Source organism: Mauremys reevesii, linkage group 15 (genome assembly GCF_016161935.1).
Source record: "Mauremys reevesii isolate NIE-2019 linkage group 15, ASM1616193v1, whole genome shotgun sequence".
Lineage (NCBI taxonomy): Eukaryota > Metazoa > Chordata > Testudines > Geoemydidae > Mauremys > Mauremys reevesii.
Genome location: NC_052637.1, coordinates 38167759 through 38195639, shown reverse-complemented (window position 1 = coordinate 38195639; position 27881 = coordinate 38167759). Strand labels below are relative to the sequence as shown.

General features: G+C 41.8%; 2 protein-coding genes across 3 annotated transcripts in view; both read right to left on the bottom strand.

Annotated features, from left to right (window-relative positions):
- Nucleotides 1-1379, bottom strand: part of CEP112 (centrosomal protein 112) — a 270371-nt gene extending 268992 nt beyond the window's left edge. The window contains exon 1 of the mRNA XM_039502349.1: nucleotides 1280-1379. The gene's annotated coding sequence lies outside the window, so the exon portion shown is untranslated. The remainder of the gene's footprint in view (nucleotides 1-1279) is intronic.
- Nucleotides 1380-10972: 9593 nt separating this feature from the next.
- Nucleotides 10973-25689, bottom strand: APOH (apolipoprotein H). Of its 2 annotated transcripts, XM_039501448.1 has the most exons (8): nucleotides 25581-25689; nucleotides 24462-24638; nucleotides 23544-23640; nucleotides 17852-17928; nucleotides 16390-16578; nucleotides 15227-15406; nucleotides 13631-13828; nucleotides 10973-12670 (listed from the first exon to the last, which is right to left on the bottom strand). In XM_039501448.1, the coding sequence occupies exons 1-8, from the start codon at nucleotides 25639-25641 to the stop codon at nucleotides 12609-12611; spliced, it is 1041 nt and encodes a 346-aa protein (XP_039357382.1). In that variant the 5' UTR covers nucleotides 25642-25689; the 3' UTR covers nucleotides 10973-12608. The 2 variants fall into 2 exon arrangements, with proteins under 2 accessions (XP_039357382.1, XP_039357383.1); XM_039501449.1 differs by lacking the exon at nucleotides 13631-13828.
- Nucleotides 25690-27881: the final 2192 nt, after the last annotated feature.

Genomic DNA, 27881 nt, shown 5'->3' with positions numbered 1-27881 from the left:
GAGGGGTTGGGGAGGAGGCTGTGGTGGGGCTGTGTCAGGTTGAGGGATGGATGGGGTGAGGGGTTGTGTCAGGACTGTTGGGGTGAGCAAAGACTGGGGAGGAGGCTTTGGTGGGGGAGGGATGAAGTGGGGGGGCTCTGTAAGGGAGGGGATTGTGGTGTAGAAGGGGTGGTTTGTGGGACTCTGCCAGGGTGTGGCACTGGGTCAGGGCAGGGGGGGCTGTTTAGGGAGTTATCTTGAAGTCAGTGTTTTGTGTGGCCCCAAAGAAGGAGTTTGGGGGGTAAGGAGTGGCATTGCTAGGCAGGGAGTTCTATGAAAGAGTTTAATTGAAGGGTGCTTTGGGAGAATTATTTTATTTTGATTTATGTTGGGATTTGTGCACAAAATGCATCTTTTAGGCTTTATGTGTCTGAATAAATCTTTAAGATGATGTAAATAATACATTGTTTAGACACAATTAAAATGGATACCAAACACACGTACTCTTTTGAGGGGGCCTTGTTTGTAGTGAACCTGTTTTGTGTGTGTGAATGCCTGGGGGGAGCTTTGAGTGGGTTTTGTTGTTTTTTCACTATTTTCATTCTGCCACATATATGTACTATAGTTTCATCTAAGGCAGGGGTGGCCAACCTGTGGTTCTAGAGCCACATGCAGCTCTTCAGAAGTTAATATGCGGCTCCTTGGATAGGCACCGACTCTGGGGCTGGAGCTACAGGTGCCAACTTGCCAATGTGCCAGGGGGAGCTCACTACTCAACTTCTGGCTCTGCCACAGGCCCTGCTCCCACTCCACCCCTTCCCGCCCCCTCCCCTAAGCCTGCAGTGCCCTTGCTCTCCCCCCCCCCCCCGCCTCCTGCATGCCATGAAACAGCTGCTCAGGAGGTGTGGGGAGGGAGGGGGAGGTGCTGATCGGTGGGGCTGCAGGTGGGTGGGAGGCACTGGGAGCAGGGTGGGGGAGCTGATGGGGGCTGCTGATGTATTACTGTGGCTCTTTGGCAATGTACATTGGTAAACGCTGGCTCCTTCTCAGGCTCAGGTTGGCCACCCCTGATTTAAGGTTTCGCTGAGTGCAGACACAGGTCTCCTCAAGTAGCTCCATATAAAACCCCACTCCTGTAAACATGCACAAGACTAATCTAATTTTAGTCAGTGAAACTACTAACTTGATTAAAGTTTTGTACATGTGTAACCATTTGTCAGAATCCACATATTGTATTTGAGGATTCTTGAGCAGTGTGAGGAATTAGTTTAAAGATTTGAAAAGTTATTTACATGCTTACTTTAGTTTTTGAGTATTGTTGTGGGGGCTTGACTAGAATCATCCATAGGTCAGGTGAATCCTGTCTCAGCCATCCTTAAGAAATGTTGCAAAACCTTCTTCTTTGATGAAGGCTTTCTATCAAAAGTGACATTCATAATACAAACACCTTCTTCTATTCCCAACTCCGTAGCAACCCAATCTCTCCCTGAAACAACAAATAATAATTTTTTTTAAAAAAAAAGCAAAAACGTGCAGAGCAGAATTTTGACGGCAGAAAGGAGGAAATGCCAGAGACTCCAGCCTCCAGAAAGTCCAGTAAAGTCTTCACTACTATGACTGAAACCTTATGGCTTGGTCTACACTACAAACTTACGTTGGTATAACTATATTGTTCAGGTTTATGGATAATCCACCCCCCGGAGAGGTTGGTATAACTGCATCAAACCCCCAGCATAGACAGCGCTGTGTCAAGAGGAGGTTTTCTTCCATCGACATAGCTGTCTTGGCAGGTGGAGTACTTACGCTGACAGGAGAAGCTGCCCTGTCTCTGTAGGTAGTGTCTTCACTAAGCGCTGCAGCACTGTATATGTAGACAAGCGCAAAGATAGATAGATAAAAGGACAGAGAGAAGTTGTAGACTGCAGAGTGAATTGGTGGATGACGTGGGGTTTTGTTTTTTGTTTGTTTTATTGAGCAATATCTTGATAACAATAATGGGGGGAAATGAAGGTCAACAAAAAATAGATCTGGCTTTTGGCAATAATGAACAATATTTTTTAGCAATTCTCTGTTAAATGTCAACATGTGCATCTGAAATGGTGCTGAACATTGTTTAATTGCAAGTATTGACTAGAACAAACAGGCTTCTTATATGCTGTTGAATACAGTTGGTTCTGGTCAACCCTTCCAGTTAAACTGCATTCATATATTTGAGTTTTGAGTTAGCTGTAGAGTTCAGCCCCCCCCCCCCTTTTAGTTAACTTAAATGGTGTGTGTATGACTTGAGATCCTAAATGTGAAAGAGAGCATAAATTAGCAAGCCTTATTATTTTGTTTCTATTTTTCTTCCAAAAATCCCCCCCTTTGGCCTTGCCTTACACAAAGCATCTAAAATAGCTTTTGTCTAGAGTGAGTAATCTCTTTCAGATCATGACTAATCCTGATCCATGTGCACCAATACAGCAAAGAAGAATTTCTTAAAATACTGTAGCAAATTGTTCTCTTTGATTTCTCAGTTAATCTTCAGAGAAAATAATTCTGGATTAAGGTTAATTCAAAGATAGCTGTGGCAACTACTAGTTACCTTGATAGATTGCCTGTAAGCCTTAGAAAATTGCATTCACATGTTTGCATAGTGCAGTGCAAAAAACAGTGATGGAGTCCATCAACCCAGGCTTCATCTCTTGGTGCAGTCTCATGAGCAGACTACAAAAGACTTATACTCTTTAATCAAAAAAAAATTAAATTCAGACTTTAATGTAATTATGACAATAAGTAATATTTTTATATTTTAAAATAGTGGACTTGTACTCTACAGAAATAGTGTTGGTGAACTGGTTGGCCAAAGTGATCAAATAAAATGTAGAGACTTTCATCTCTAAATCACCTGTTCAAAGCCCAGGTTTGTAATTGCAGTATATGAAATTGGTTGGTCCAAGTCAATCCAATTCTTAAGTGACAATAGTAATAAGAATCCTTGTTGGCAGTCTCAGGAGAAAAGCCAAGGGCACTAGAGTTACACTAGAGTTGTTTCTTCCAGGAAAGCGTTGAAGCACACTGACACGGGAGCATGGGGAAGCTTGCACTGCCATTGATGATACTGTACCAGTTTTGTTGACAAATTGAGACCTTAAAGCTCCAGATCTGTCAAGCAAGCTAACGTGTTTTGCAAACAAGCTACCTGCATTTGGCTTTTACGTATGGGCCACATTCTACTCGTATTTTGCCCACTACTGAGCATCTTGAAATACAGAATGTTCTAATAGTCTGAGGGACGAATGTAAACATGTGGATGTGTATCTTTTAGAGGGTCACTTAGAAGATTCATGGAGGGAGCAGGACCAGTAATGAATCTACCAGTCCTGTCCAGGAGTTGTGTTCTGAGAGAACAGATCGACTTTGTTAGTCACTGTTCGGTGTTTGTTTAACAAGGTTGAGTGATGGAGGGCATCAAAAAGGGAAAGAGTCTTCTCTAGGGGAGAGTGTATGCAGTGATTTCACAATTACATAACTTCTATCCAAGAGAAAAACGTTCATACAGCTACCACAGCGGTCTCCTGCAGAAGTTACTGTTCTGAACAAGTTAGTTGATATGTGTTGATGTGTGCTGGCCCTCCAGAGGAAATAATTCTAGAAGTACAGTTGTAGAATACATAAAAATCCCCAAAGTAAATACAGAACAAAATCACAATTTGAATTGTAAAAATGCATTCATTTACATAAAATGCAGTTCAGTGTGTTTTCATCTAATTTTACCAGGCTGTCTTATCTTTGTAATGGTGTCAGCAGGTTGCCACAAATAACATAAGCACAGCTTAAGGCATTCTTTCAGTTGTCTATAAAGAAAATGGCAGGCTTCACTCACTCATTCCAGGCTTCTTGGAAACATCTTCTAGTTGCACTACATTTTTTTTAAGTCTTCTATGCAAACCTTTCATGTCTGAAATGTTGTGACTCACAAAACATTTCACCACTTCAAAGACTTATCAGGTCACATTATTTTTCTCTTTGAGGAGAATGGATAATAAATACAAAAACATGAATATAACTCTTAAGGACAACGCTTATACATACTCTGCTGCAGTGGTTTTCAACCTGTGGTCCAAGGACCCCTGGGTGTCTCCAGACTATGCATCTGCACCTCCATTCTAAATTTTTAGGGGTCCGCAAATGAGAAAGGGTTTAAAATCTCTGCTGTAATATATCATCTTGAGAGCAGGAAGGGAGGCAGGTGATGTGATCAGGATTCCCACGCTGAAGGGGTAAGTAGAATTCAGGAAACTGAAACTTTTAATAACATTGCTTAGAAAAAACATTATGACCCAGGAGGCAAATGAGTGCTGCTGATGTGTAAAGTACAAAGAAATTGGGGGGAAACAAAGTAGTGTTTCATGGCATGGAATGGCAGCCCAGCAAACTTGTCTCTAACCATATTCCAACTCTGCAACATTTTGCTGCAGAAAAGTTTATATTAAACTGTCAGCATCTGGGCTAAAGCTCTTTTTCAAGTCTTGTCTACAAAACATTCAGACCAGATTTTCAAATCAGATGGGTGCTTGCCAAATGACATAGATACCAAATTAAGATGATTTTGAATATTTTGTCCTATGACTCTAGAAGCAGTCTAAGATGGTGTAATATATTACATACACACTCAAACAAACTGTTATATTTATGGAAGGTTAAATAATATTATTTTATGATAGCTGCCCCATTGCTTATAAAGGAAGACAGGAACATGTAATCACAAATCACAATAAGAAATGTATCTGATGTATAACATTGAATGGTAAAAGTTTATAAAAAGAATTCATGTCCTGATGTATAAAGGTTTTTTTTAAAACTAGAGTTCTGTAGGTTGGCTATAATGTATTTTTTAATATTAAAAGATAATCTAGGATGATGTTAGTTGGTTTATAAAACTTTACTGGTCTATAAAGTTCTAGAATAATTTAGTTGCTGAGTGTTTCTTTTTCACAGGCACAGATAAGACATTTCTTGTTGTTCTTCAAAGGAAATCACATGGTTCAGCACAGTTAACTGCACATATACCACCAATATTATCTACCATATTTAGTATGATGAAATTCTAATTATTTTCTCTGGATGGGAACATAGGAATCATTGTATTGGGTCAAACCCATGATCCATATAGTCCAGTGTCTTCTCTCCAACCTTGACCAGCCTCAGAAACCTCAGAGGAAGGTGCAAGAAATCTTACAGTAGTTGAATTTGGGGTCATCTGCCCCTTCCCCATGAAAGTCTTATTCTACTCCCTAATTGTTAGTGTCTTAAATATCTTTCTAAATTTTTTTTGTTAATAAGTTTTATAACTGGATATTCCCATTACATGTTCTGGGTGCATATAGATGCATCTGTAGTTGTGAATTTGGCAAATTCTAAATTTGCCACAAAAACAGATGACAAAACAACCCTTGAATATATTCTGTAGGTAAATTTTTAGTAAAACAATTATCATGGTCCTCAGAAGAGCTGTCTTTTCTCCTGTTTGGATTTTTTTTTGCCATATTTAGTCAATGCCTAGTTTAGTATAGATCAGATAAATTTCTAAACATACCTATGTAAGCTGGTGGAAGGAAAAATAAAAGTCCCAAGTACAGGTCACTTCACACTCCTTTCTTCAGGGATTGCTTTATTTTCAAAAACAAAATTCAAACCAAAACAAATGTTTCAAGCTACCAGGTTAATAACCCCCTGAGGATTTTCCAGCTTCAGCCAAGTGGGAGAAGCTAAGACATACTCTTTCCCTGTGATAGCCTTCTTCGGAACAGTTTCTCTTTTTCATTTATAACCCCAGCAAGATGTGATAGGCAGGAAACCGGTAACCCCTGATATGCCAGAGCACCTTTACACATGTCACAGCTTCTCTTTCCATAACTCATATGAAGTACAAAGAAAATTGAATGCACCATTTTCACAGAGTATAGTGTGTTCAGAGTACAGTTTCTTTATTTTCTAACAAAGCTTTTCTCTCTTATAATATCCACTGGTTTATAATACATCTGCATATTGTAATTATGATGTTTCTTTACAAATAAGAGCCTTGTCAATTTCTGTTGTTTGTAGTTTGGGCATTAGAACTTATCTTCACTGTTTTTTATCCACTGAGAGTTAATTATACAATTTCTGGAAAAAAATTATACAAAATTCTTATTTTAAAAGTTTCCATTTACCTGTAGCTGAAACTTTATTCACAGGTCCAGTATTTCTTTTGTGCTCCTTGCTCACAATATGCAACCTAGTCCATCCTTTTCTCAGAAATAATTGAAATGCATAGGGGTTTTGTCCTCAAAAAAAATATCATCAGTTGTTTGTAAATTTGGGATTGGGATGTGGTATAAATAACTTTAGCAAACAACTAAATTGTAGTAAGACTTATAGAGAGATTTTTCAACTAGGAATTTAGTTACCTACATGTTCTGTGGATAAGGTGAAATAGACTATGTCCAATTCACACACACAAAGACATCTTATTTGGGCAACTTAGTTTAAAATTGTCAGGTAGTTTAGGACGTTCTCACATCTAATTATATATATTCTCTTCTGAAAGGTTGAGAAATGAATGGATCAAAGTGGAAATGTGTGAAAGCTAACGTTCAAGTAATGTGATACTAGTGCTATAATCAGCACTGTTGCTAATGTATTGGACTATCAGAGCATATTCTGCTGTGGTGTACGAAAGTGCAGTTCCTTTGAGTTCAGTGAAGTTCTGTCCTATTACAACAAGGCAGAATTTGCTCATAGATGCACGTAACAGGAGATAGGATATGTTGTAATAATTGGGGCCTGACAGGCCTGTTGCAATTGAGTTCAGCTGGGGGAAGCATATGAAAGTATAAAATGTTCCAGTCACTGGTAACAAATGTGAATGGGAAAAGGTACAGAAGGGAGATAGAAAGACTGGGTTCGTCTAAACAAAAAGGCCTCCCAGGACTGTGTTGAGATCATGTCACTAAGCAGAACGAGTGTGGGATGGGAAATCAATGGATCAAAATTGGTGTATTGGAAATTAGGCCTAATTAGTAGGCAAAATAACGAGGGGATGACCTATTGAGCCCATCACTCTCTTTGTGTCAGGGTACGTCTACACTACGGGACTATTCCGAATTTGCATAAACCGGTTTTGTAAAACAGATTGTATAAAATCAGTGCGGCCACACACTACACACATTAAATCGGTGGTGTGGTGTCATGGTGAGTCTATAGACTTCTGATAGACTGTTGGTGTGGGGTACTGTAGGTAGCTATATAGCCCCGCCCCAGTTCCCCTCCAGCCCTCCCGCCTCTTGAGATCGGTTGAGATCCCAGTGCCTGAAAAAAAAAAAATCATTGTGGTAGGTGGGTATCATGGTAAGTGTCGCTCCTCACTCCTTCAGCAAAGCGCAGCAGACAAATTTTTTTTCTTTTTCTGGATTGCCCTGGCAGATGCCATAGCATGGCAATCATGGAGGAGCCTTTTTTGTTGTTGTGACTGTCATGTGTGTGTACTAGATGCCGCTGACAGAGGCAGCAGCAGCAGCAGCACACAGCAGCATGCTTTTTTGCATGACAGGAGATGAGACAGAGCCACATACACCCATCACCAATCCATAAATTGTAAAAAAGATGAGCATGGCTCTACTTATTTTGGCTGCTGCTCACTTTGCTGTATTCTGTTAAGCCCATGGCTGCCCTGGAAATTTTAGCTAGGAATGAAGGAAATCATCCCTCCTTGAGTTCTAAGTCAATCCTCCTCTAAAATAGAATCAGTCCTGCCTAGAATATGAAGAACAAACAAGAGAGAGAAGCAGCTCATCAGCAGCAGAGCCTCAGCAGCTGCTGTGTCAGATCCTGCAGAAATTATGGGCTGTATGCTGCAACAGCCCCATGCAGCCTCCCCACCTCCTGTTCCTTCCGTCCCCAGCCCCCAACCGCCCAACTTCCCTGAACCAACCCAATGAAGTAATAAATAATGCAGGAATAAGACACAGACAGATTAGTGTGAGAGGAGAGGAGTAAGGAAGGCCAGCTGCAGTGATAGTCCAGAGGAGCACAGGACAGTAGTGGAGGAGAGGGGAGAGGCATCCTTTTTCTCATGGAGGGCAGGGGGGATCCTCAATCTTTTTTTACATGGAAGAGGGGGGGCTGGCAGGCTCAGTACCATCCCTTGTTTATCAGCCATACTGTACCATCTACCAGACAAACCCATCTACCAGGAAAAATGAAGGCCCTCCACCCTTGCTCTGCTAGTCCTATGCAGTCCTTCATTGCTGGTTTGTGTGCCAGCACTGCCCACATGGGCCGGAGACCAGACCAGCCACCATGAGCCACCAGCCACCCATGAGCCACCCAAGGGATGGGGGGCTTATGGACAAAGGGGTGCAGCACTGCTATCTGCGCAGCACTGAGCATTCAGTAAAGATAGGATTGTGACATTGAGAGTCAGTGAGAGGGAAAGGGAACTGGGGGTTGGGGGGTGGGTGGGGTGCGTGGCTGGCCTGTGGACTTTTGCAGACTCCTGACTGTGCTATGAGCCCAACTGAAGCATTTGGAAGACTGTGGAAGAATGCAATTAGCCTGAGTGTGTTTCAGCGAGCCACTCATGAGCTTGAGTCCATGAGTTCATGTGATTCTTGGGCTTCTCGATTTTGCGGTGAGGCTCTGATGGCGCTGCGCTTGTCTGGAGATTTTTTAAATTTAATTTTTAAATCGCTTTTCTGATTTCGGATTGCTCTTTGTTGCCTTTGCTCTTTTGTCCACAGATTTGCTTTCCCTTCTCATTTTTTTATTTTTCTTTATTTTGTTGCTTATTCTGATTTTACTTTTTTCGGCACATCGCGCCACCAGGAGTTCAAAAGGAAATATTTAAAAGTTAAAGGGGCATTTTCTGTTTTCCTGGGCTTTTGGCCGTACCTGGCCACTGCAGTGGAGTTGTGATAGTGGTCCACAGCGGTCAGTGGATACCGCTGAGCCACATACCGCCAATCACTGCCCAAACTAACCCTAACTAACCCTGGTAATCCGAGAGGTACAGGAGGGAGTGCGGGCTAGCTTAAGAGCTAGGGAGGAAGGTTATAGAGCCCCTTAGTGGCCCTAAATCGGCAGTGTGGTGGCGCAACAGTTTAAACCTCAGAAACAAAAACTTTGGAGGAGAATCAAGCTGGCAGGCTGTGAGACAGGTGAACCAGAAGGAGAGCTTTACCACCATGACTGACACGCTCACTGTCCCTTGGCATCCCTGAATCCACCATAACACCACTGGTCCTTCATTGTCCTGATCCTGAGTGGTAACTTGTGTGGAATGGGCCAGACAGAAGAACCTGGATGACATCACCAGCTCCAGCTAACTGCCAAAGACCAACTGGGATGAGAGACTTGGTTCCCCACTTCTCTTCCTTCTCTCTCCTTTTGCCCTCTGTTTTGCAAGGGTCTGGCTTAGCCAGTCAAGACTGCATCTTTTGCAACACTGCTGTGAGCCTTAGACATCTTTATGCTGCCAGGAGTTGGAGTGGTTGATAAAACCACAAACTGTAACCTTGTTTCTCTAGCAGCAGGGTTGCAAGTAAGAACAGCACAAGAGACAAGCTGAATTTTCTATCTTTGCTGGCATTTTTTCTTCCCTTTTTTGTGTGTTTTTCTCATCTTCTAGGAAATGGGTTTAGTCTTGAACAACAGCAGCAGCACCTCCACTAACCTTTTCTCTTTCCCCCTAAAAGGGCTGTTACAACCCTCTTTAATAACATCGAAAAGACAGTAAAGCAGGCTTTTTCTTTATTAAAAAAAAAACACCTACAGCTAAAGGAAAATGGAATAAGGACTTACTTAAAATAAGTCTTACTTCATGCTTTATATTTCAAATGTTTTCACTGTTTTTCCTTTTTTCTATATCTTTAATAAAAGCTTATAAATGGTTTTTAATAGCCCTGAAACTAAGTGGGCCAAGGTCTCTGTGCTCAAAATCCTGAACCATGTTTAACTGTTGAGTGTTGTACAGTAACAGGGTTGTGTTAACACATTGGGTTCTCTGGACCTATTTATTCCATGAAAATTAACACAAGAGATATATGACCTCACACAGTGATGCAGAGTTCTTCTGTCAGTCCACCTGTTGGCAAGAGTTGCAGTCTTGCATAAAACAGCAAAGTAAATCCCCTGATGTTGCAGGGAAGGCACAGCTTGTTAATTCCACCAGGATATAAGAGATAGCCATGAGGTTTTGGTCAGAGGGATCTAGAGAAAGACAGGGTTCTGCAGGAAAGCCTAGGAACAGCTAGGGCTTAAGAGAAAGCTTGGGCCGGGGTTTATGGTCTGGTGATTTTGTTTGAGCTAGTAGTCCAGTCAATCCCAATAAGAGATTCACTGTCACCTTATGTAGTATGCATAACCTTTGTCTGGAGCAGAATGGAAACACCCAGCTCTTACTTGCAGTGCCATAGTCTGACTGTACCATGTTATGCAAAAGGGTTTTGAGTCACATGCTACCCTTAATAAATTCCTTCTGACAGCTCAATAAGAAATTAATTCTCCTGTCTACCACTTGAAATAGGGATAGAAAAAAATAGACTTTACCTGGATTGGTCTGTCCACCTACTCAGTTACAAATACATCTGTTCCCTGCTAAAAGTGGTCAGAACTGCTCTCCTATGTTGCTGTTATTCTAATAATACTCTATATTTCTTTCACAGACTGAGACTTATTGTAGGTAATTAACAGTGGTGCACACAGCGATGTTTTCCAGTTGCTTAAAATACTTTGCTGCCACTTTCATCTGTATAGTGTTGAAAATGTTTGTATTAAAAATTAATAGGCCTATACAAGGAAGATGTAGTTACAAGAACAGTCTTCCCACTCCCTGCATATCATTGCCCAATTTGCATGAGCCCACTTGATACTACACCCAGGGGGTTTTCCCATTGTCTTAATAGGAGCTGGCACAGACCTTAGATGTGCTCAGAATAATGTATTTAAAAAATTATTTCTAGTGCACATCATAAATTACATAAGGCAGTCCCGTTTGTAATTAAAAATACCATCCTTTCCTCTTTAAGTCTTAAAAGTTTAACAATACAGGAAAAATGACATTTCCCCTGCACAAACCAGGTGTTATGATAGTTTGGTGCCCAGATATATGTAGGTTTGTGTGAGAGTGCGCACACACACACACACTTACTTTCCTTATTTGCTGGTACATATCTGAAAGATAAATGAATACTGGCTGGGATCCCGTGTAATCAAGAGTTTCATCAACTTAGCTACATGAAGTGTTCAATGGATTTCACCAGAACTACTAGTGATCTTGTTACTGCCCTGCACTGCATCATAAACTGGATGGAGTATATAGTCTACTAAAAAACATGGTTAAAGACCAGAAATCATAATCTTTACTCAACTTGTTTATGTAAGAACTTTTTTAAGGGAAACATTGTGTAATTAGTTACAGTGTTAAAAATTAACTATTGCATAAAACAGAATCAATAAGATAAATCAGTGTAAATAGAATATTTGTTTCAGGTATATTTGGAATCACATGTACAAGCTAAATGGTTTTCTGATTTTTAATGTTGGGATTTTCAGAAGAGTCTAAGAAAGCAATGCACCCAAATCCTGTAGAAATTTGGGAACTCCTTTTAGGTTCTTTTGAAAATTGTAGCCTACATTAGTGTGTACTGTACAGCTCTGGGAAATGAACACTTCCAATAGTCATGCAGACTGTATGCTACTGAATAGCACTGAGTTCCTGTAATATACTTTCTCCTACAGGGCAGGTGGAGTTTTAAGACTCCAGAACTATGTGCAACAGAGTAAGAATAGCATTACATGTTCTCCCCGTGAAAATAAGAAAAGAATAGGAAGTTATGAGATAGTTACTGGCCTTTGGAAACCAAATAAACTCCTTATGTAACAGAAAGTGTATCTTTATAGGATGTCTCTTCAAAACAATTTGCATTAGAATCTTCTAGGACAAATACAGTATGAACTGATATTTTTACACATGACCATTTTCTTTCCTAAAGACTCACTTGAAACAGCAAATGAGGCTAGAGAGTTTAAGTATCTCATTCTGCCACCATTATAAAAGAGCTCCAGATGAGCTCGAAAGCCAAAGGCAGCCTGCCTGCCATGCTTGGGGCCGCAAAATCCCTAGATTGGGGCGGGGGGGTATGAGGAAAGGTACAATATTGTGTTGATACAGTTAAAACTGACTTTGAACAATAAAAAGGAAAGAGCTAGAGGATTTGACTAATGACCAGTTAATATTAAAAGAAATAAGTATGCACTACAGCTTGACTGAAAAATAACTACACTGGTGTATGGCCAGAGATGTGAGAACAAATTACACGTACATGAAAGAGTGTAAACACCAAAAGGGAGGAAATGCTTAGGGTGGTCTGAAAGGGACTTGCAAATAAGAAGAAGAGGAAAGTGAGCAAAGGAACACATCAGCTATATATCAGGAGAGAATTTGTAACAAAACATTTTCTCTTAGACTGTGAAATAGACTGGCAATGAGAGTTTACTGTTTGTAGAGGCAGGGAGGCATACACTCCTTGGGACCTCCTTTCCACCTTTACAATTTTGTTGTAATAAAACATTTAGTTAACAGAACTACTTTGTTGTTTTGAATTCACTCAGGGATCACATGGTGTCAAGTCTGCTGGATCCGTTTTCCAAAAAAGTAAAGTACCAATTTCTGTCAAAAACAAGAAGTTACAAATCTAGGTGAGATTCTTTAAAATATATAACAACTGAAATAAGTTACAATCCAGGGGCATACTATGTAGTGAATTTTAGCTGTACTCCATAGGAGCCATAGAAAGATATCTTTCGAGGGCCCATTTCAGCAACAGCTGCATCCATCATCTGAAGCTAATGCAAGCCATGCAAAATATGAGAGCAGGCATTTCCACACTGAGCATATGGTGGGGTTCTTTCCCCCGCCCAACACACACACATTTTCAAATGAAATGGAGCTTTCAAGAGGGACTTTTTGTGGGGGCAAATTTAATACAAGAATAACAAACACAAAGCACTGCCTCTTGCCAACAAGCTGCCATATTTCCTTGACTGCTAATAAAGAAGTTCGCAGTCAGAATCTTTCAAATTATTTCCATTTGAAATATTTTGCATTTGCAGTGCAGCTTCTGCAGCCTCAATTCTGCAGTGAAGCCATCAATCACTTTGTGATCCTGATGTCAAAAATTCAAAGCTGGATTACCAGCCCGTGATCCCTCCTCCCCACAATTCCATGCAAATCCTGAATAAATAGGTCCAGCATAATTGACAGCAAGGATGGCATTCTTCCCCAGGAATGAATGCAATGTCCCAGGGTCTCAAAGCCATAAAGATGGTCCATACAATCCTCCTCCATCGAGAGTTTTGACCAGTCGATTCATGAAGTCACAGATTCACTGGCCATGGCCCTGTCAGTTTTTTGCCACAGAGCACTTCTCTGACATAGAAGATTCTTGCTATGCATGTTCTCCATAGCTGGGACCACTTCTCCCACTGAAACCTTCCACCACCCTTTTTCAAGCCAAATGCTTTAGCCCTCAAGTATGGATTCAGGCTAAATGAAACCACCCCCCCATATAATCAAGGTCTTATCACTCTGCCAAGCTGGACGCTCTTGTGCAGTTACCCTGGTTCATACCTTCAAAACAGGAAGGGACTGTGAGTTGGCCATTTATACATTGAGTGGGTATGGTATAGCCACACTTTTTTCCTTTGTTTTTGCAGAAAAAGAAAATAGTTTCAGTATGCTGTATTCCTTCCTTGAGGTCATTCTGAACTTTTATCTTTCGGCCGTTGTATAACACTGTAGCTTTCTTAACTGGTATTTTACATGGTGCTGAAAAAACAATTAATTTGTAAATGGTACTTCTGAATAATAAGAGCTCTATTTAAAAATTGAATGGGCTAGGTCTTTCGAAGAAGATACAAAAATAATAGTTGGAGGTAGAAGAACACCCTGTGGACCAGGCAGGTCTGTCTGCTTGCCTAGCTAGTTGGAGTACAAACCCTGTGTGGGATATTTGATAGTGGGCTAAGCAGAGGTGAAAGGAAGTTGGTATGGTAAGGTGCACAGGTACACATACCGGCAGGGGGCAGCTTCCCCAGGCCAGTGATTTAAAGGGCCTGGGGCTCCTGGTAGCGGGTGGAGCCCCGGGCCCTTTAAATCACTGCCCAAGCCCCAGGGCTCCCAGCTGCTGCCGCAGCTACGGCTACCCTCAGGCTCTGGCGGTGATTTAAAGGGCCCGGGGCTCCCATCCACCGCTAGCGCAGCTGGAGCCCCGGGCCCTTTAAATCAAGATTTAAAGGGCCCAAGATTTAAAGGCTCTGCCTCTTCTGGTTGAGGCCCTGCCCCCCCTGCTCAGGACTCCAGCGTACAGGTAAGTCCTTTAAGTTACTTTCACGCCTGGGGCTAAGTGACTTTGAAGCACTCGTGGGTGTTTTTGAAAATCCCACGCTCTGACTTTTTGCAATATGCCGGTTTAGATGAATGTGTGTACTTGATGAATGTGGTCAAGTGACTGGTTTCCATAGGTCAGTGGTAGGTGTCTCTTTTCTTGGGAACATCCAAATAAATGGCATCTTTGACCCTTTTCATAATTTAAAAGTGAGAATATGTTTCAAATAGTCTAAATATTGATGGAAAACAAATTAAGTGACATAATCACAGAAAATGTTACTTCTGATCACAGTAAATGGGGGAGACTAGTGAGGCCGGGTCTACACTAGAAAAGATTTGCTGGTGTAATTATATTGGCAAACCCTTCTAGTGCAAGTACAGCTTACACCGCCATAAAACATGCTTTTGGTGGTACAGCCTTTACGTTGAGGTTTGTGCCGGTATAGAAATGTTTCTTTAAAAAAGGCGGTGGAGGAGGGAGAAGTGCCCCTAAGCAACATTGCAACACCAACAAAAGTTTCTAGCATAGATCTGACCAGTGTACAATGCTTTCATTCAGTTATGAGAAAGATGAGTAAAAGGGAGAATTCAGACCTAGTGGAAATAGGTGCATGATCACTGAAGTCAGTTCAGTTGTATCCTCTTACACTAGGTTGGATTTTGAAGCACATAATCATTTCATGTTTTATTACAGACCTCAGTTTGAAATGTTTGTACTTTCTGCTTTGTTTTGAGCTGGGGAACTTTTACAAAGACATCTCTCATGATGGACATCTACACTTTTAGGACAATACAGGTCAATAGATGGTTTCTAATACAGAGTATATATATTCATACCTTTACAGGTTGGCTTGATGGACCAGCTACCTGTTTTTTCACATCTTGATTCCCTTGGTCCATCTAGCACATAACGAGCCTGGCAGCCAAAATCGACGCTATCCATATAATGATAGGTTCTGCGAACTTCAAAATTTATAAATCCATTTTCTATCCCTGTTGGATGTGGACATTTTACATCTGTTGTAGAAAAAACAAAGCTGCATCAGTTGTAGAAGTTTAAGACATATTATATACCAGGGGTCGGCAACCTTTCAGAAGTGGTGGGCCGAGTCTTCATTTATTCTCTCTAATTTAAGGTTTCGTGTGCCAGTAATACATTTTAACATTTTTCGATAAGTCTATAATACATAACTAAACTATTGTTGTATGTAAAGTAAATAAGGTTTTTAAAATGTTTAAGAAGCTTCATTTAAAATTAAATTAAAATGCAGAGCCCCCCCAGACCAGTGGCCAGGACCTGGGCAGTGTGAGTGTCACTGAAAATCAGCTTGCGTGCCGCCTTCAGTATGTGTGCCATAGGTTGCCTACCCCGTTATATACTGTGGAAAATATGGTAACCTTGAAACTTTCTTTGGTTCCTCTTTCACAGAGATATACTATGAGAGAAGGTTAAAATGTTAGAAAGAAACAAATGTTATTTTGTTTAGAAATATTTTCATTATAATCTATGAATCAGATCCTAAAATAGTGGAATTTGGCACAGGTCCATTGAAGTCAATGGAGTTATGCTAATGGAGTTACCAACTGCAGTTACTAACTGACAGTCGAGTCTTGTATTTCTTAAACTGATGAAATAGTTCACTGCTACTGCTCGGTTAGTGGAATATGTTCATGGATCAGATTTTGATTTCATACCAGTGGAAGTTGCTCTTGATTTGCATAAATTTATACAGTATCACAGGTTATAGTTACCTCGGAGCAGCATTTTGTTCTACAAAATGTGCCATCTTGAGGTCATTGTCAGCACTCTACTTTCATTCATGATTCTGCCTTTCAGAGTAGGGTGAATTCTAGTCTATCCAATGTATGAGTTAACAAGTTGGTATCTTTATAGATAGCCCATTTAAAAAATATATTGTTCGTGCTATTTCATACATGTTATTCTAAGAAGCTTTTAAAATAATAAAATAATGGAAATTAGTGATAATATATTTACTTACACCTGCATTCCGGTATATCACTCCAGTTCCCATTGGCCATGCAAGTAGCGGTTTCATTTCCAAACAATGCAAAAGATGGTAAGCATTCAAAACGGATAATGTCTTGGAAGACGGACTCATTTCCAAGCGTTAGCTTATGGTAAGAAATAACTCCAAACTCAGGAAGGGAGGGAGGAGGACAAGTCACAGCTGGAAAGGGCAGAGCATCATTATTACACTTATGTTATAAATGTAGCTCAGCGATACTCAGACTCAGGGCCGCTGAGAGCAGGTTCGGGCCCTGGTGAAAAATTTTTTCAGGCGCCTCAGCAAGGGCGGACTGGCTAAACAGGGCCAACGAAGCTGGGGAAGCCGGGCCCCCTTCCGGACCACCGGGCCCCCTTCCGGACCACCGGGCCCCGGTAATTTGTACCAGTTTCCCCCTCACCTCATCAGCCCTGCTCAGACTGAATCTCGAGCGCTGCAAGTGGCTCTTTAATGTGCCTCCAGCAGCTCTTTGCAGCACATATTAAAACACGGTGTGATTTAATTATTAACCAGTCTAGGTTATTAACCAATTGTAGTTGATAAAATAATCATACTTGGTCAGTTATTTTGCTGGGAGAATATTATATATATATTATACACACACACACAATTTCCCATCATACTGTTTAAATATGAATATATAGCACTATAATAAATGAAACAATGAATTCACACTACGGTAGCTTTTTTGGGTAATGTTGATCGCTAATTTGGCCCCTGAACCTCTGAGGTCTGAGTACCACTGACCTAGCTGTTCCTCAAGGCAGGAGTAACATCACACAGAAGGAGCCCCATGCCCGTGATGGAATGATGCATACCATCACAGAGAAATATATTTGCCAAAGCAATAAGATTAAAAGACTCAGTGGCATAAGCATTTGTAATTCATGGATTGCTGTAAAATGTTACAGCCTATATAATAATACATAGACCATAACAGCATATTTGTACATCTCTCATAAAAGTGGTATATGTCTATGAAGGGCAGATTATGGCAAAACAACACCTACACCAGAGTGGCAGGGTTTCCCTAATATCCCAATTTGAAGCAAAGAGGGTAAGTGACCTGCCCAATCCCCAGGGAATCAGCATCATCTCTGCTCCAGTATTAGAATTCAGGAGTTCCAGACTCCCATTCTATTAAACAGATTATTAAACTACTCTTCTCTTACAATACACACACACACACACACACACACACACACAAAACACAGATCACACCATTATTTCACTCCATGTCAAAGAGAGAAGGTCTGATTCTTATTTACACTGAGCCCCTTTACACTGCTCTGGCATTGCTAAGATGCCTTGGAGTGGATGTAAATATATTTATGCCCACTTTGAGGGTCTTTAAAAGGCCGGAACGACATAAAGAAGTCTTGAATGTAAATAAGAATAAGGCCCAGAGAATTTCTTTTATATATGGGACACATACGTTGGCATTCAGGTAGTTTTCCACTCCACTGTCCATCTGCCATGCACTGGCTAGTGTCTGTTCCATGGAGAATGTATCTGAAGAGAGAGATCCATTTATAAGCAAGCTTTGAGACCATTTACATGTAGCAGAATTGAAATAATCTTTACAAGAGAGACTAGTACTTCTCTAAAAGAGACCTAGCAAGCAGATATGCACTGCACCGTAGGGTCCAAATCCTGGAATCCTTCTCTAGTTCAAACACCCATTGATTTTAATGGGAATTTTGATTAAAACCTAAAAAAATTGGCTCTATACTAACACTGCAAGTTTCCGAAAGGCATGGCTTCACAAGAGGAGAAAACCAATATGAGGCCAATGCCTTCCACATTCAATTATATATAGTATTTGACATATTGGTTTATATAATTGATTAATACGGTATATACATGCAAGTAAAGAATATTGATTTGTCATTAATACAGTGGATGGTACAATAAATGGTTTCTTGGGACCAATGCTCAGTTATCTATGACAAGTGCATTGATTCTGTTTGTATAAAGTCAGATACTTCAGGGCAGAATCCATAGTGCATAACTTTACCAGTAGACACCAGTCAGCCCAGTTTAATTCTCATGTACCTTCCCTCTAATGTCCTTATCTCCAGACTTCCATGATTGTATTAGTGAAAGTACTTACACTGAGTTTTAATGAAATGCTCATCCCGTTTCTGTCATTTCTATACTACACTGCTGGAAACCAGCAAATTATTGTTAGCAAAATGAGGTCCATCAATTAAATCCCATTATTATACTGAATGTCAGAGATGCCTTTATTTATTGCTTGTTATACTGTGTTTCTCAGAGGAGCAATTTGAATGAAACCATTTACACCAGAGATTAATTTGTAATGAAAGAGGTGCCGGGGTTCAAGCTACTGGGGCTCAAGAAGTTTTTTCACATTCATAACTGATACAGCAAGCCCAGAGGTGCCGGGGCTATGAACTGCCAAGCCCAGAGGTGCCAGGCCTCAGCCCTGGCGCAAATTAAGCACTGATTTACACTTAACAATGAATTCCAGTCTGTGCTTCACAGGTGAAAAATATTTGCTAATGAATTATTCCAGCCGAATGAACAAATGAGGTGAGTCACATGTTTGTCTGACTATTGTCCAAATAGCGTTATATCTGTAGTCTTAGATGGATACCTTACAAAGAAGTGATACCTTTATGCTGTGCTATTGCTATGGTGATACTTTGATGGACACATCTTGTGTATACACACACACACAAGGCTATGCAGAGCTCCATCCACCCTGCCTACATTTTAGTTCTCATTTCCTCCTATGGCCCCTCTTATAGCATAGATTCTACAGCATCCTCTCAGCTGTCTGCTCTTACGTTTCATTCCACACTCAGTTTCATGCCTTTCTCATGGTGCTCCTATGTACAGAAGAGTGACTGTCCTATCCACCTCCAAGTCTGTCCCCAAAACTCACTTGTTTCACTTGGATACTCATCTTAGCCCTGGTCTACACTACGAGTTTAGGTCGAATTTAGCAGTGTTAGATCGATTTAACCCTGAACCTATCCACACGATGAAGCCATTTTTGTTGACTTAAAGGGCTCTTAAAATCGATTTCAGTACTCCTCCCCCACGAGGGGATTAGCGCTGAAATCGACCCTGCTGGGTCAAATTTGGGGTAGTGTGGACGCAATTTGATGGTATTGGCCTCCAGGAGCTATTCCAAAGTGCTCCATTCTGTTCAATACTATTCTCCTCTCTGACTCTCTCCCTCTATTCCTTCTGATACTTTTAGGCTTTAGGCTGTTCAGGGAAGGATCTCTTATTTCCATGTGGGTTTTTTTCAGTGTCAAGTACACTGTAATGGGGGCCGTCACCCCAAAATCACCTTGGTGACTTGGTGCAGTGCTGCCATTGTGTCTCTGCCTCAGTTTCCCTGAGTGAGGGTTTTAATAAGTCCAATGAGGCTTCTATATTGAACAGCACTCCTTCAGGGGTCTATTTATTCAACCCCAAAGGCAGAACATCACATAAATAGGCCTCCCCCTCACTAGCTGTAGCAGGACAGGGAGGAGGCTAAGTCAGCCTTCGTCTGTCAATGCTAATTATGCCCAAGTTTCCTTACCTGTGAGGCCTTCATGACCCAGAACCCTTTTCTGGAGTCAGGGCTCTCTTGTCATTAGCTGCGGGAGGGTCTCTCCTATTGCATCAAAGTTCCCACAGAGGCTGACCCTCCCCAGGATAACATAAAATTCCTCTTTTCCCAGGGCTTTTGTTGTTGTCCAGTGAAGACTTTCAAGGTAGCCAGGTTTCTCCGAGATTTATCATTCACGGTCCCTTCTTGTCACAAACACTCCCACCCAGGAGCATTTTTCCTTGGTTTTCTTTGCTGGTGACCCCCTATCCCCAGCTTCCCTTCTCCATAGATGTGTTCTCCTAGTTTCTGGGAATGATTCCTCTCCCCAGGAGCCTCTGTTCCCCTAGCTAGCCCCCACCGGGCATAGCTTCTTTTATCACACCAGAGTGCTTCCCTCTGGTGTAATTAACTGCCTCCCAGAGCCTCTCAGAGGTCAGCACAACCCCTGACCCCTTCAGGGGGCCAGCTGCCCTCTGACATACACCCTAAGGTGCTATGCAAATAATAAAAACATTGGACACAAAGTGCGCTGATGACATACTAATAATGCAGCTCACACTGAACAGCCTATTTTGTGTGCTGTTTATTTTAAAGCCATACATTCAGCAGGCCTCCTTAGCCGAATCCACAAAAATATTGAGTGAACCCCCTGCATAGTCACAACATATAATTACATATATAAACAGGTTGCTTGATGGATGACTGCTCATTTGCATATTGAAAGAGTGGTTAGGTATATTTTGATAGGATATTTCTTTTAAACGTTGTCTACCTACAATTGTTTTCACCCACGTGATTTGTTTCTACAGATTTCTGCCCAGTTTTAATGTCACCCAATAGCACTTCAAAACAAGGGAACAGATCTAGCTGGAACATCCCTTTATGTATCGCTGGTTCCACCAACGTGCTGTTATCAAACATCTGTCTCTGTATTTTCCTTAGCCAATTCCTTTAAATTTATTCTAATCTCCAAAACTGGCAGCACTTTTTCAAACCAGCCATCGCTGGGTAAAAGTGTATTGCCCTGCTGCATAAGGAGACCAAACTAGGGTTAACCTCAAGTTTTCATTCACTGCGCAGGGAAAGACATAGAACCAATATTTTCAGCCCCAAGAGCCTAGATTGTTATGGAGCTGTCTCTGATGCAGAAGTTCATCTCATGCTGTACAAAGGGGATTTACAAAGGGGGGAGTAGGTGGCACAGAATTTTTTATTTTGCATAAAATCAGCCCTGCCATTTGGACTGGTTCTATTTCCGAGAATCATTCTCTTGGGAGTAGCAAAATCCCCCGCTAAGCTCTGGCTAAGGTTAAACAGGGTGAGAGAGAAAGAGAGAGAGACCTGTCCTCCACACCAATTCTTGAATATCTGGGGCTCCTGACAAGTGAAGAATTTTTTTAATCAGTTGTTTAGCAGCTCCAGCAGCTCTGACACAGCCATTTCCATATGACCTTGTTTCCCATATTCTCAAGCTGAGTGAAGCTGTCTGGAGATCACCTTGTTGATTTGAACTGAATATTGTACTAACACGGAGACTGAAATCTGTCCTATTTCTTTGTCAGCTCAATTCCTGGGGTCTCAATGTCTGCTCTAGCTGTCATCCCCCTAATTGTATCTTCCCCAGTTTCACTAAGGGCCAAATCCTGATCCCATTGAAAATCCAGGGGAATTTCAGCATTGACTAACGGGACTGAGATTTGTTCTTAATGATCCAGTCCAACAGCCACTGAAATCCATGGGCAGACTCAGTGGGAGCAAGTATGCCCTGAGTGATCATGTACATCACTCTGTGTTATTCTGGTGGAAATATCAGTCATTTGGAGATATTATTCTCAATCCTTTCATTGATTTTCTCAGTTTTCCAAGTCTATTGTATCTTTCTTATTAATTTGGGGCTCACGATTTTCTTGTTTTAATTTTTCAATCTAGCCTGCAGTTTCACTGGATTTCTCTTATATTTGTGCATTTTAAATTGAGTTATTTATCCTTCTGCAGCAGGGTGACCACCCACTCCAACCTGGAAAGGGTTGGAAAAGCCCTGCAGAGGGCAAAGTAAAACCCTGGCTGATTGGGGGAAGTGGCTGCAGCTGGGGCCATGCCCCAAACTGAGCAACAGGGCCTTGTAAGAAGGCCAGGGAAGCCAGATGAAAAGAGTCTCTCTCTCTCGCTTGCTCTAAAGGGAGAAGGGCCTGGCTGCAGGAAGCTAGAGACAAAGTACCTGAGTGGAGCAGGGCTGGGGACAAGCTGGGGAGCTGCAGCCTGGAAAGCCCCAGGCTGTGGCCTAGCATTGGGCTAATAGGTACTGGGGGTTGCAGAGGGCAGCCCAGGGGTAGGCCAAGGCAGCAGGTCCAAACCCTCCTTGCCAGTGATGAGTAGGCTGATATTGCAGTGTGCCCCAGGGCATGGGGCTAGATGATGACTGGCAGTAGCCATATACTGAGGCAAGGTGGGGGTTTACCAGGGAGGGGAGACCCTGAGAGAAAGGGGATTACTGCTAGGGAGCAGCACCCCAGGTAAAAGAGCACCAGGTCCAGGGAGAGACACAGGGGGGCCAGAGGACAGGCAGATCACCGGCCTACAGAAAGCGCTCTGGAGCTGGAATGAGCTAATTCCCAGGAGTCACCAGCAGGAGGTGCCACAGGGGTGAGTCCTCTCGTCTACACCTTCCCATGAGCAGAGGTCCCTCTAAGTGCACTGATTGTCAGGATGAGTTGGGGACACTCCAAGGAATGGATGATGACTGCTTTGGGGCCTGAGTTTTTTTTCAATAATGGAGACCACATTTCTCAGTATCTTCCTTATAACTTTGAAACACGGCTTTAATCTTCCTTTGCCTTAAATCCAAGCAGCAAATTTAGCCTGATCATCTTATACAGCATGAAAGGTTGAATTATTCTCCGTCACATAATTCCTCTATGTTATCCAAACTTGGAGACAACAAGAAAGCTGGATAAGATGGAGGTCTATGGGAACCAATATTGGGGATTTTGAGAATAATAAAGCCAAGTCACTGTTGCTAGAAATATTTTATATGTAAACTGCAACAATTTCCTGGGTTTGTTCTTAAAAAGTATGTTCATTTTATTTATGTACACCTGTACCCCGATATAACGCTGTCCTCGGGAGCCAAAAAATCTTACCGCGTCATAGGTAAAACCATGTTATATCAAACTTGCTTTGATCTGCTGGAGCGTGCAGCCCCCCCCCCCAAGCGCTGCTTTACTGCATTATATCCAAATTCGTGTTACATCGAGTGGTGTTATGTCAGGGTAGAGGTGTATTTTAAACAATATCACATTTCATAACAAAATAACTCTGTAAATGTCCACAATGGGTGTTTAACAATTTCCTCTGAAATCTCTGCTAGTGGCTACCTAACTACCTGAATCACTGGTCCAATACAGTATAGCAATTCCTATGTTCACCATCATAAAATAAGAAATGGATCATTTTTATTTCTTTAGCTTTTCTAAATTAATAAAACCAGAGGATCTAGTTTATTACTTTACAATGCTGAAGTTATGTTTAATAGCATGGTGATGTGAGAACTTACCCTGGTTCACATGAAAAGTGTATCACACTTTGATAGTTCAAGTCTATAACCTGAACTATTCCATTTATCATGGCTTCAGGATAGGGACATTTCTTTGCTGTTTAAAAATGAGAGGATATTTCATGATGTATAAAATAAAGCAGTCACAGTATTTAGACCATTTACTGACTGGTGTCATTCAAGTTTCTTCACTTCTTTGTACACACTTTCATCACTCTATCCATTTTATGTTTGAAATCAAAATACACTTAAGATAGTTTCAAAGTTCTTAGTGATTACATTAGCTTTGCCAATTGATTAAGGGCTATGCAAAGCATGTGATATAAATAACTTGTCTGATTGAAATCAATAAAGATTAAAGTTGTCAGGGTCTGATCCTGCTTCCATTTAAGTATGATGGAATTTTGTAAACAAAAATATATTTCAGTAGAAGTCATTAAAGTCAAAATTATCAATATTTTACTCACACACTTTAAAACAATAGAATAAACAAACCTTCAAATTTTAAGGATGAAACAGCTGAGTTAAAAATGTAGTTATAAACATCATACATAGTTACAATTTTCAATGTATACAGAACAACTCTATATAATTTCAATCTAAACATCTTTTATTTTGGATTAAGGGAATCAACAAGAAAAAACAAAAGTAAAGCTCCCAGTAGTGAGTGAAGTGTGCAACTCCTAGCTAACAGCAGCAGCAACCCTGATAACAAAATGGCTGCTTACTTTACAGTTTAAGAACTCAACTTTGCGCTCAGTTCTTAGAATATAAAGGCAAGAACTCAGAAAATGAAGGCACCACAGCTTCAGAGCTAGATATATCACATAACCATAAAAAAAAGCTTGTGTCAAACCAATACACAGACTATCAGCAGCAGAATATAACATCTAGGAATGGTATTTATGCGTTACTTACGTATACATCTCATTTTATTGATAGACCATTTACCAGACAAAGGGCAAGTATACTTTCTTGAGCCACTCTGATGGCTATAACCAGGGTCACAGGTGTATGTAATTTCTTCACCTACTTCATATACTCTCTTGTCTACATCAACTGTAGCAAATGGCACCTCAGGGGGCTTGTGGCAAACTGGAAGAAAGGAAGCACTTTCAATAAAAGATTTTAGTTGTTCTGGGCTGAGGATTTTTGTTTCAGAAGACTCAAGCACAGAGGTCTTATATTCAACTCAAAGGCATTTCTCCAATTGTCTGTAACTGTCCATAGATCAAAGAACCCCTTGATGGCACCCAGTGACACCTTTCAAAATAACACCACCCCCATCTCAGCTCTGCTGATCCTCCTAATATAGTTTTAAAATGACAACACCCTGAATGATTTATCTCCCAGACAGAAAGAAAAGAAACAAGAATGTGTGTGTATGTGCGGGGGGAATAGGGGTGCACACAGACCCCCTGGCATGGGCGGGAAGAATGGAGGACCCTGGGTGGGGGGGTCACACAGAACCCCTACCATGGAAGGAAAATGGACGATGATTATATGGAGGAGTTGTTAGGCATACAAATTTACCCTATGCAAATTTATTTATGCAGAGGAAAGGGGAATAGGGGCACACACCAAATCCCTGGAAAGGGAAAGAATCGGGGACAATGGTATTGGGGAGGGGGAGATAGGAGATATACAGAGCTCCTGGCATGTTGTGGGGAGAATAGAATATCCTGTATGGGGTGGAGAGATGCTATGGGGACACAGAAGTGGGGAGTGGGAACGTTTCAGGGAGTCCCTGAAATAGAGGGTGATGGTAGGATGGCACACAGGGAGCTGGGCAGTGGGGGGGGGGACAGAGAAATACACAGAGCCCCTGGTATGTGCAAAGCCGTGCACTCAGCCTACAGAAGCAGTACAGGGTGAAAGTTTTCAAGAAAAATTCTAATATTTTGGCCAGACTTTTCCAACTGCTTGATAACCTCCAGAGATTCTGCAAAACCCCCATCACCACCAAGGTGCTCCCATCCTCAATGTCTACTTACAATAAGGAATATTATTTGCTATGCAAAAGTCAAAGACACTTACCACTTCCTGCAAGAGCACAGTGTGCTAGAGTAACAATCCACAAGAACAGGACAGTGGGCATTGCTGCCAGTTCACAAGCCTCTAAAATGACTCTAAACTAACCGTTTCTTCTCTTAAAATAAGCAGACAGACACTAGTTAAATATTAACTCTTCATTTTTACGCTGATCTAGTAAATAGAAGATAAAAGATTGCCGGTAATATAGGCAGAAATGTTCCTGTTCCAGGAATTCAGATAGCGATCAATTCTGCAGGTCATTCATCTCTGCCTGATGGTTCCCCTGGATCGTGTCCTCTTGATTTTTTTTTCCCCAAAGAAACTAGGCACCAACTAAGGGCTGTTCTACACTGGGGAGGGAGATCGAATTAAGATACGCAACTTCAGCTATGCTATTATCGTAGCTGAAGTTGAAATATCTTAGTTCGACTTACCTGGCCGTCCTCACAGCAGCAAGTCGACTGCCGCGGCTCCCCCGTCGACTCCGCTTACTCCTCCTGCCGAGGTGGAGTATGGGTGTCGATTCGCGGATCGATTTATCACGTCTAGATGAGACGCGATAAATTGATCCCCGATAGATTGATTACTACCCACCAATCTGGCGGGTAGTATAGACGTACCCTAAGTCATCTCCAAACCTTTCAGGGCCAGTTCCTTATCAGGTGTAAATTGATGTAACTCCATTCTACAGTGACTAAGCTGATTTACACCAGCTGAAAAAAATCTGTGTGATGCTGGCTGACCAGGTCATGCTTGAGTGTATTCAGGACAATTCACTTGTGCATTAGATCAAAGTGATTGTAAGTGTACTTTTGGGTGTTTAAACTTCATAAAACTAACAAGATGTTACTGGTATTATTTTTACTTATCTATTCCTGTCATAATGTAATAGGAAACATTTACAGGGTAAATACTGGTGCAACTAAATTACACATCACAGAAAGCTTGTGAAATGCTAATGAAGGACTCTGTGGTAAGACTGGTATAGTGATCCAGGAGTTCACATTTGTTACTGCCTTGGTGAAATCTAACTATAGAACATACCAGCAGTTTGGAGGGGGGGGGGGGGTGTTGTCCTGATTTCCTGACAGTCTGACCTGAGACTGGCACTCACCCTGGCGAGCCACTCCAGACAGTGTGACAATCTAGCCCTCAGACTTTTACTCTGCATGGGAGAGGGGAGCTCTCTGTAACAGAACAGCTTGCCCTGTGGGCTGGAGAGCCTCCGGTTAAGCCAATCCTGATTATGGAACGAGCCCACTTTGAGGGGAATCAAGCAATTCCCTATAAAAAAAACAGAAGGTGGCTGCAGTGAACAGGGGAAGCTCAGGGAGCTGTAGTGATGCTGGTGAACACTGTGGTTGGTTGCCAAAGAAGAAAGGAGATGGGGCGGGAAGGTTCCTGAAGGACCATAGCACCAGTGAGCTTGGAGAGTAAAGTGTAGTGAATGGTGGTTCACAGGGGACAGGGAAGAAACCCTGACTGCGTTTGGGAATGGACATAAGAACTCAAATGGGGAGGAGTGGTTGGGAGACTCAGCCTGGAATGGAAGAGTCCTGGGTGGATGGCAAGAGGAAAGATGGATAATGGTTACAGCAATAAGATTACCTGGCTCCTCAAGAAAGGCATATGAACTGCATGGCTGAACACTTTGAACAAGTATCTGTAAATGAAATACAGAATATAGGACTTTGATTAATTCCTTCCCCCTGAGGTGTTAGGTAAGGCAGTGGTTCTTAACCAGGGGCCTGGGGCCACCTGGGGGGCCATGAGCAGGTTTCAGGAGGGCCAAGTTAGACTTGCTGGGGCCCAGGGCAGAAAGCAGAAGCCCCACCTCATGGGGCTGAAGCCACCGGGGCTGCAGCCAAAGCCTGAGCAATGTAGCTTCGCAAGGGCCCTGTGGTGTGGGGCCACAGACAATTGCCCTGCTTGCTACCCCATAATGCTGGCCCTGGACTGTATATGCAGAAAACCAGTTCTTGTGGCATAGGTGGGCCACTGAGTTTTTATAGCCTATTGGGGGGGGGATCAGGAAGAAAAAGGTTGAGAACCCCTGATGTAAGGAGGGATCTGAACACTCAGACGGTGATGGCTTTGCCCACCTGTTTGGGGAAGGTATTTTACACAGTAGCCTGGTCACAGTTGTGGGACAAGTAGTCAGATGGAGCACTGAGTCTGGCATCAGTGGCGTGGTGGAGTATCTTTGGGTGTGATGTCGTGTGGAGCCGGGCTGCGTCTATACACACACTCTTACCAAGTTTAGCCTTTGTTTTTAAAAAGCGTCTCTGTTTGCATTTAAAATAC

Coding starts and splice junctions, on each gene's coding strand:
- APOH (XM_039501448.1), bottom strand. CDS start 25,641: ATGCCCACTGTCCTGTTCTTGTGGATTGTTACTCTAGCACACTGTGCT. Junction 24,639..25,580: donor CTGTGCTCTTGCAGGAAGTG/GTAAGTGTCTTT, acceptor CCTTTCTTCCAG/TTTGCCACAAGCCCCCTGAG. Junction 16,579..17,851: donor AAAACTACCTGAATGCCAAC/GTATGTGTCCCA, acceptor TGCCCTTTCCAG/CTGTGACTTGTCCTCCTCCC.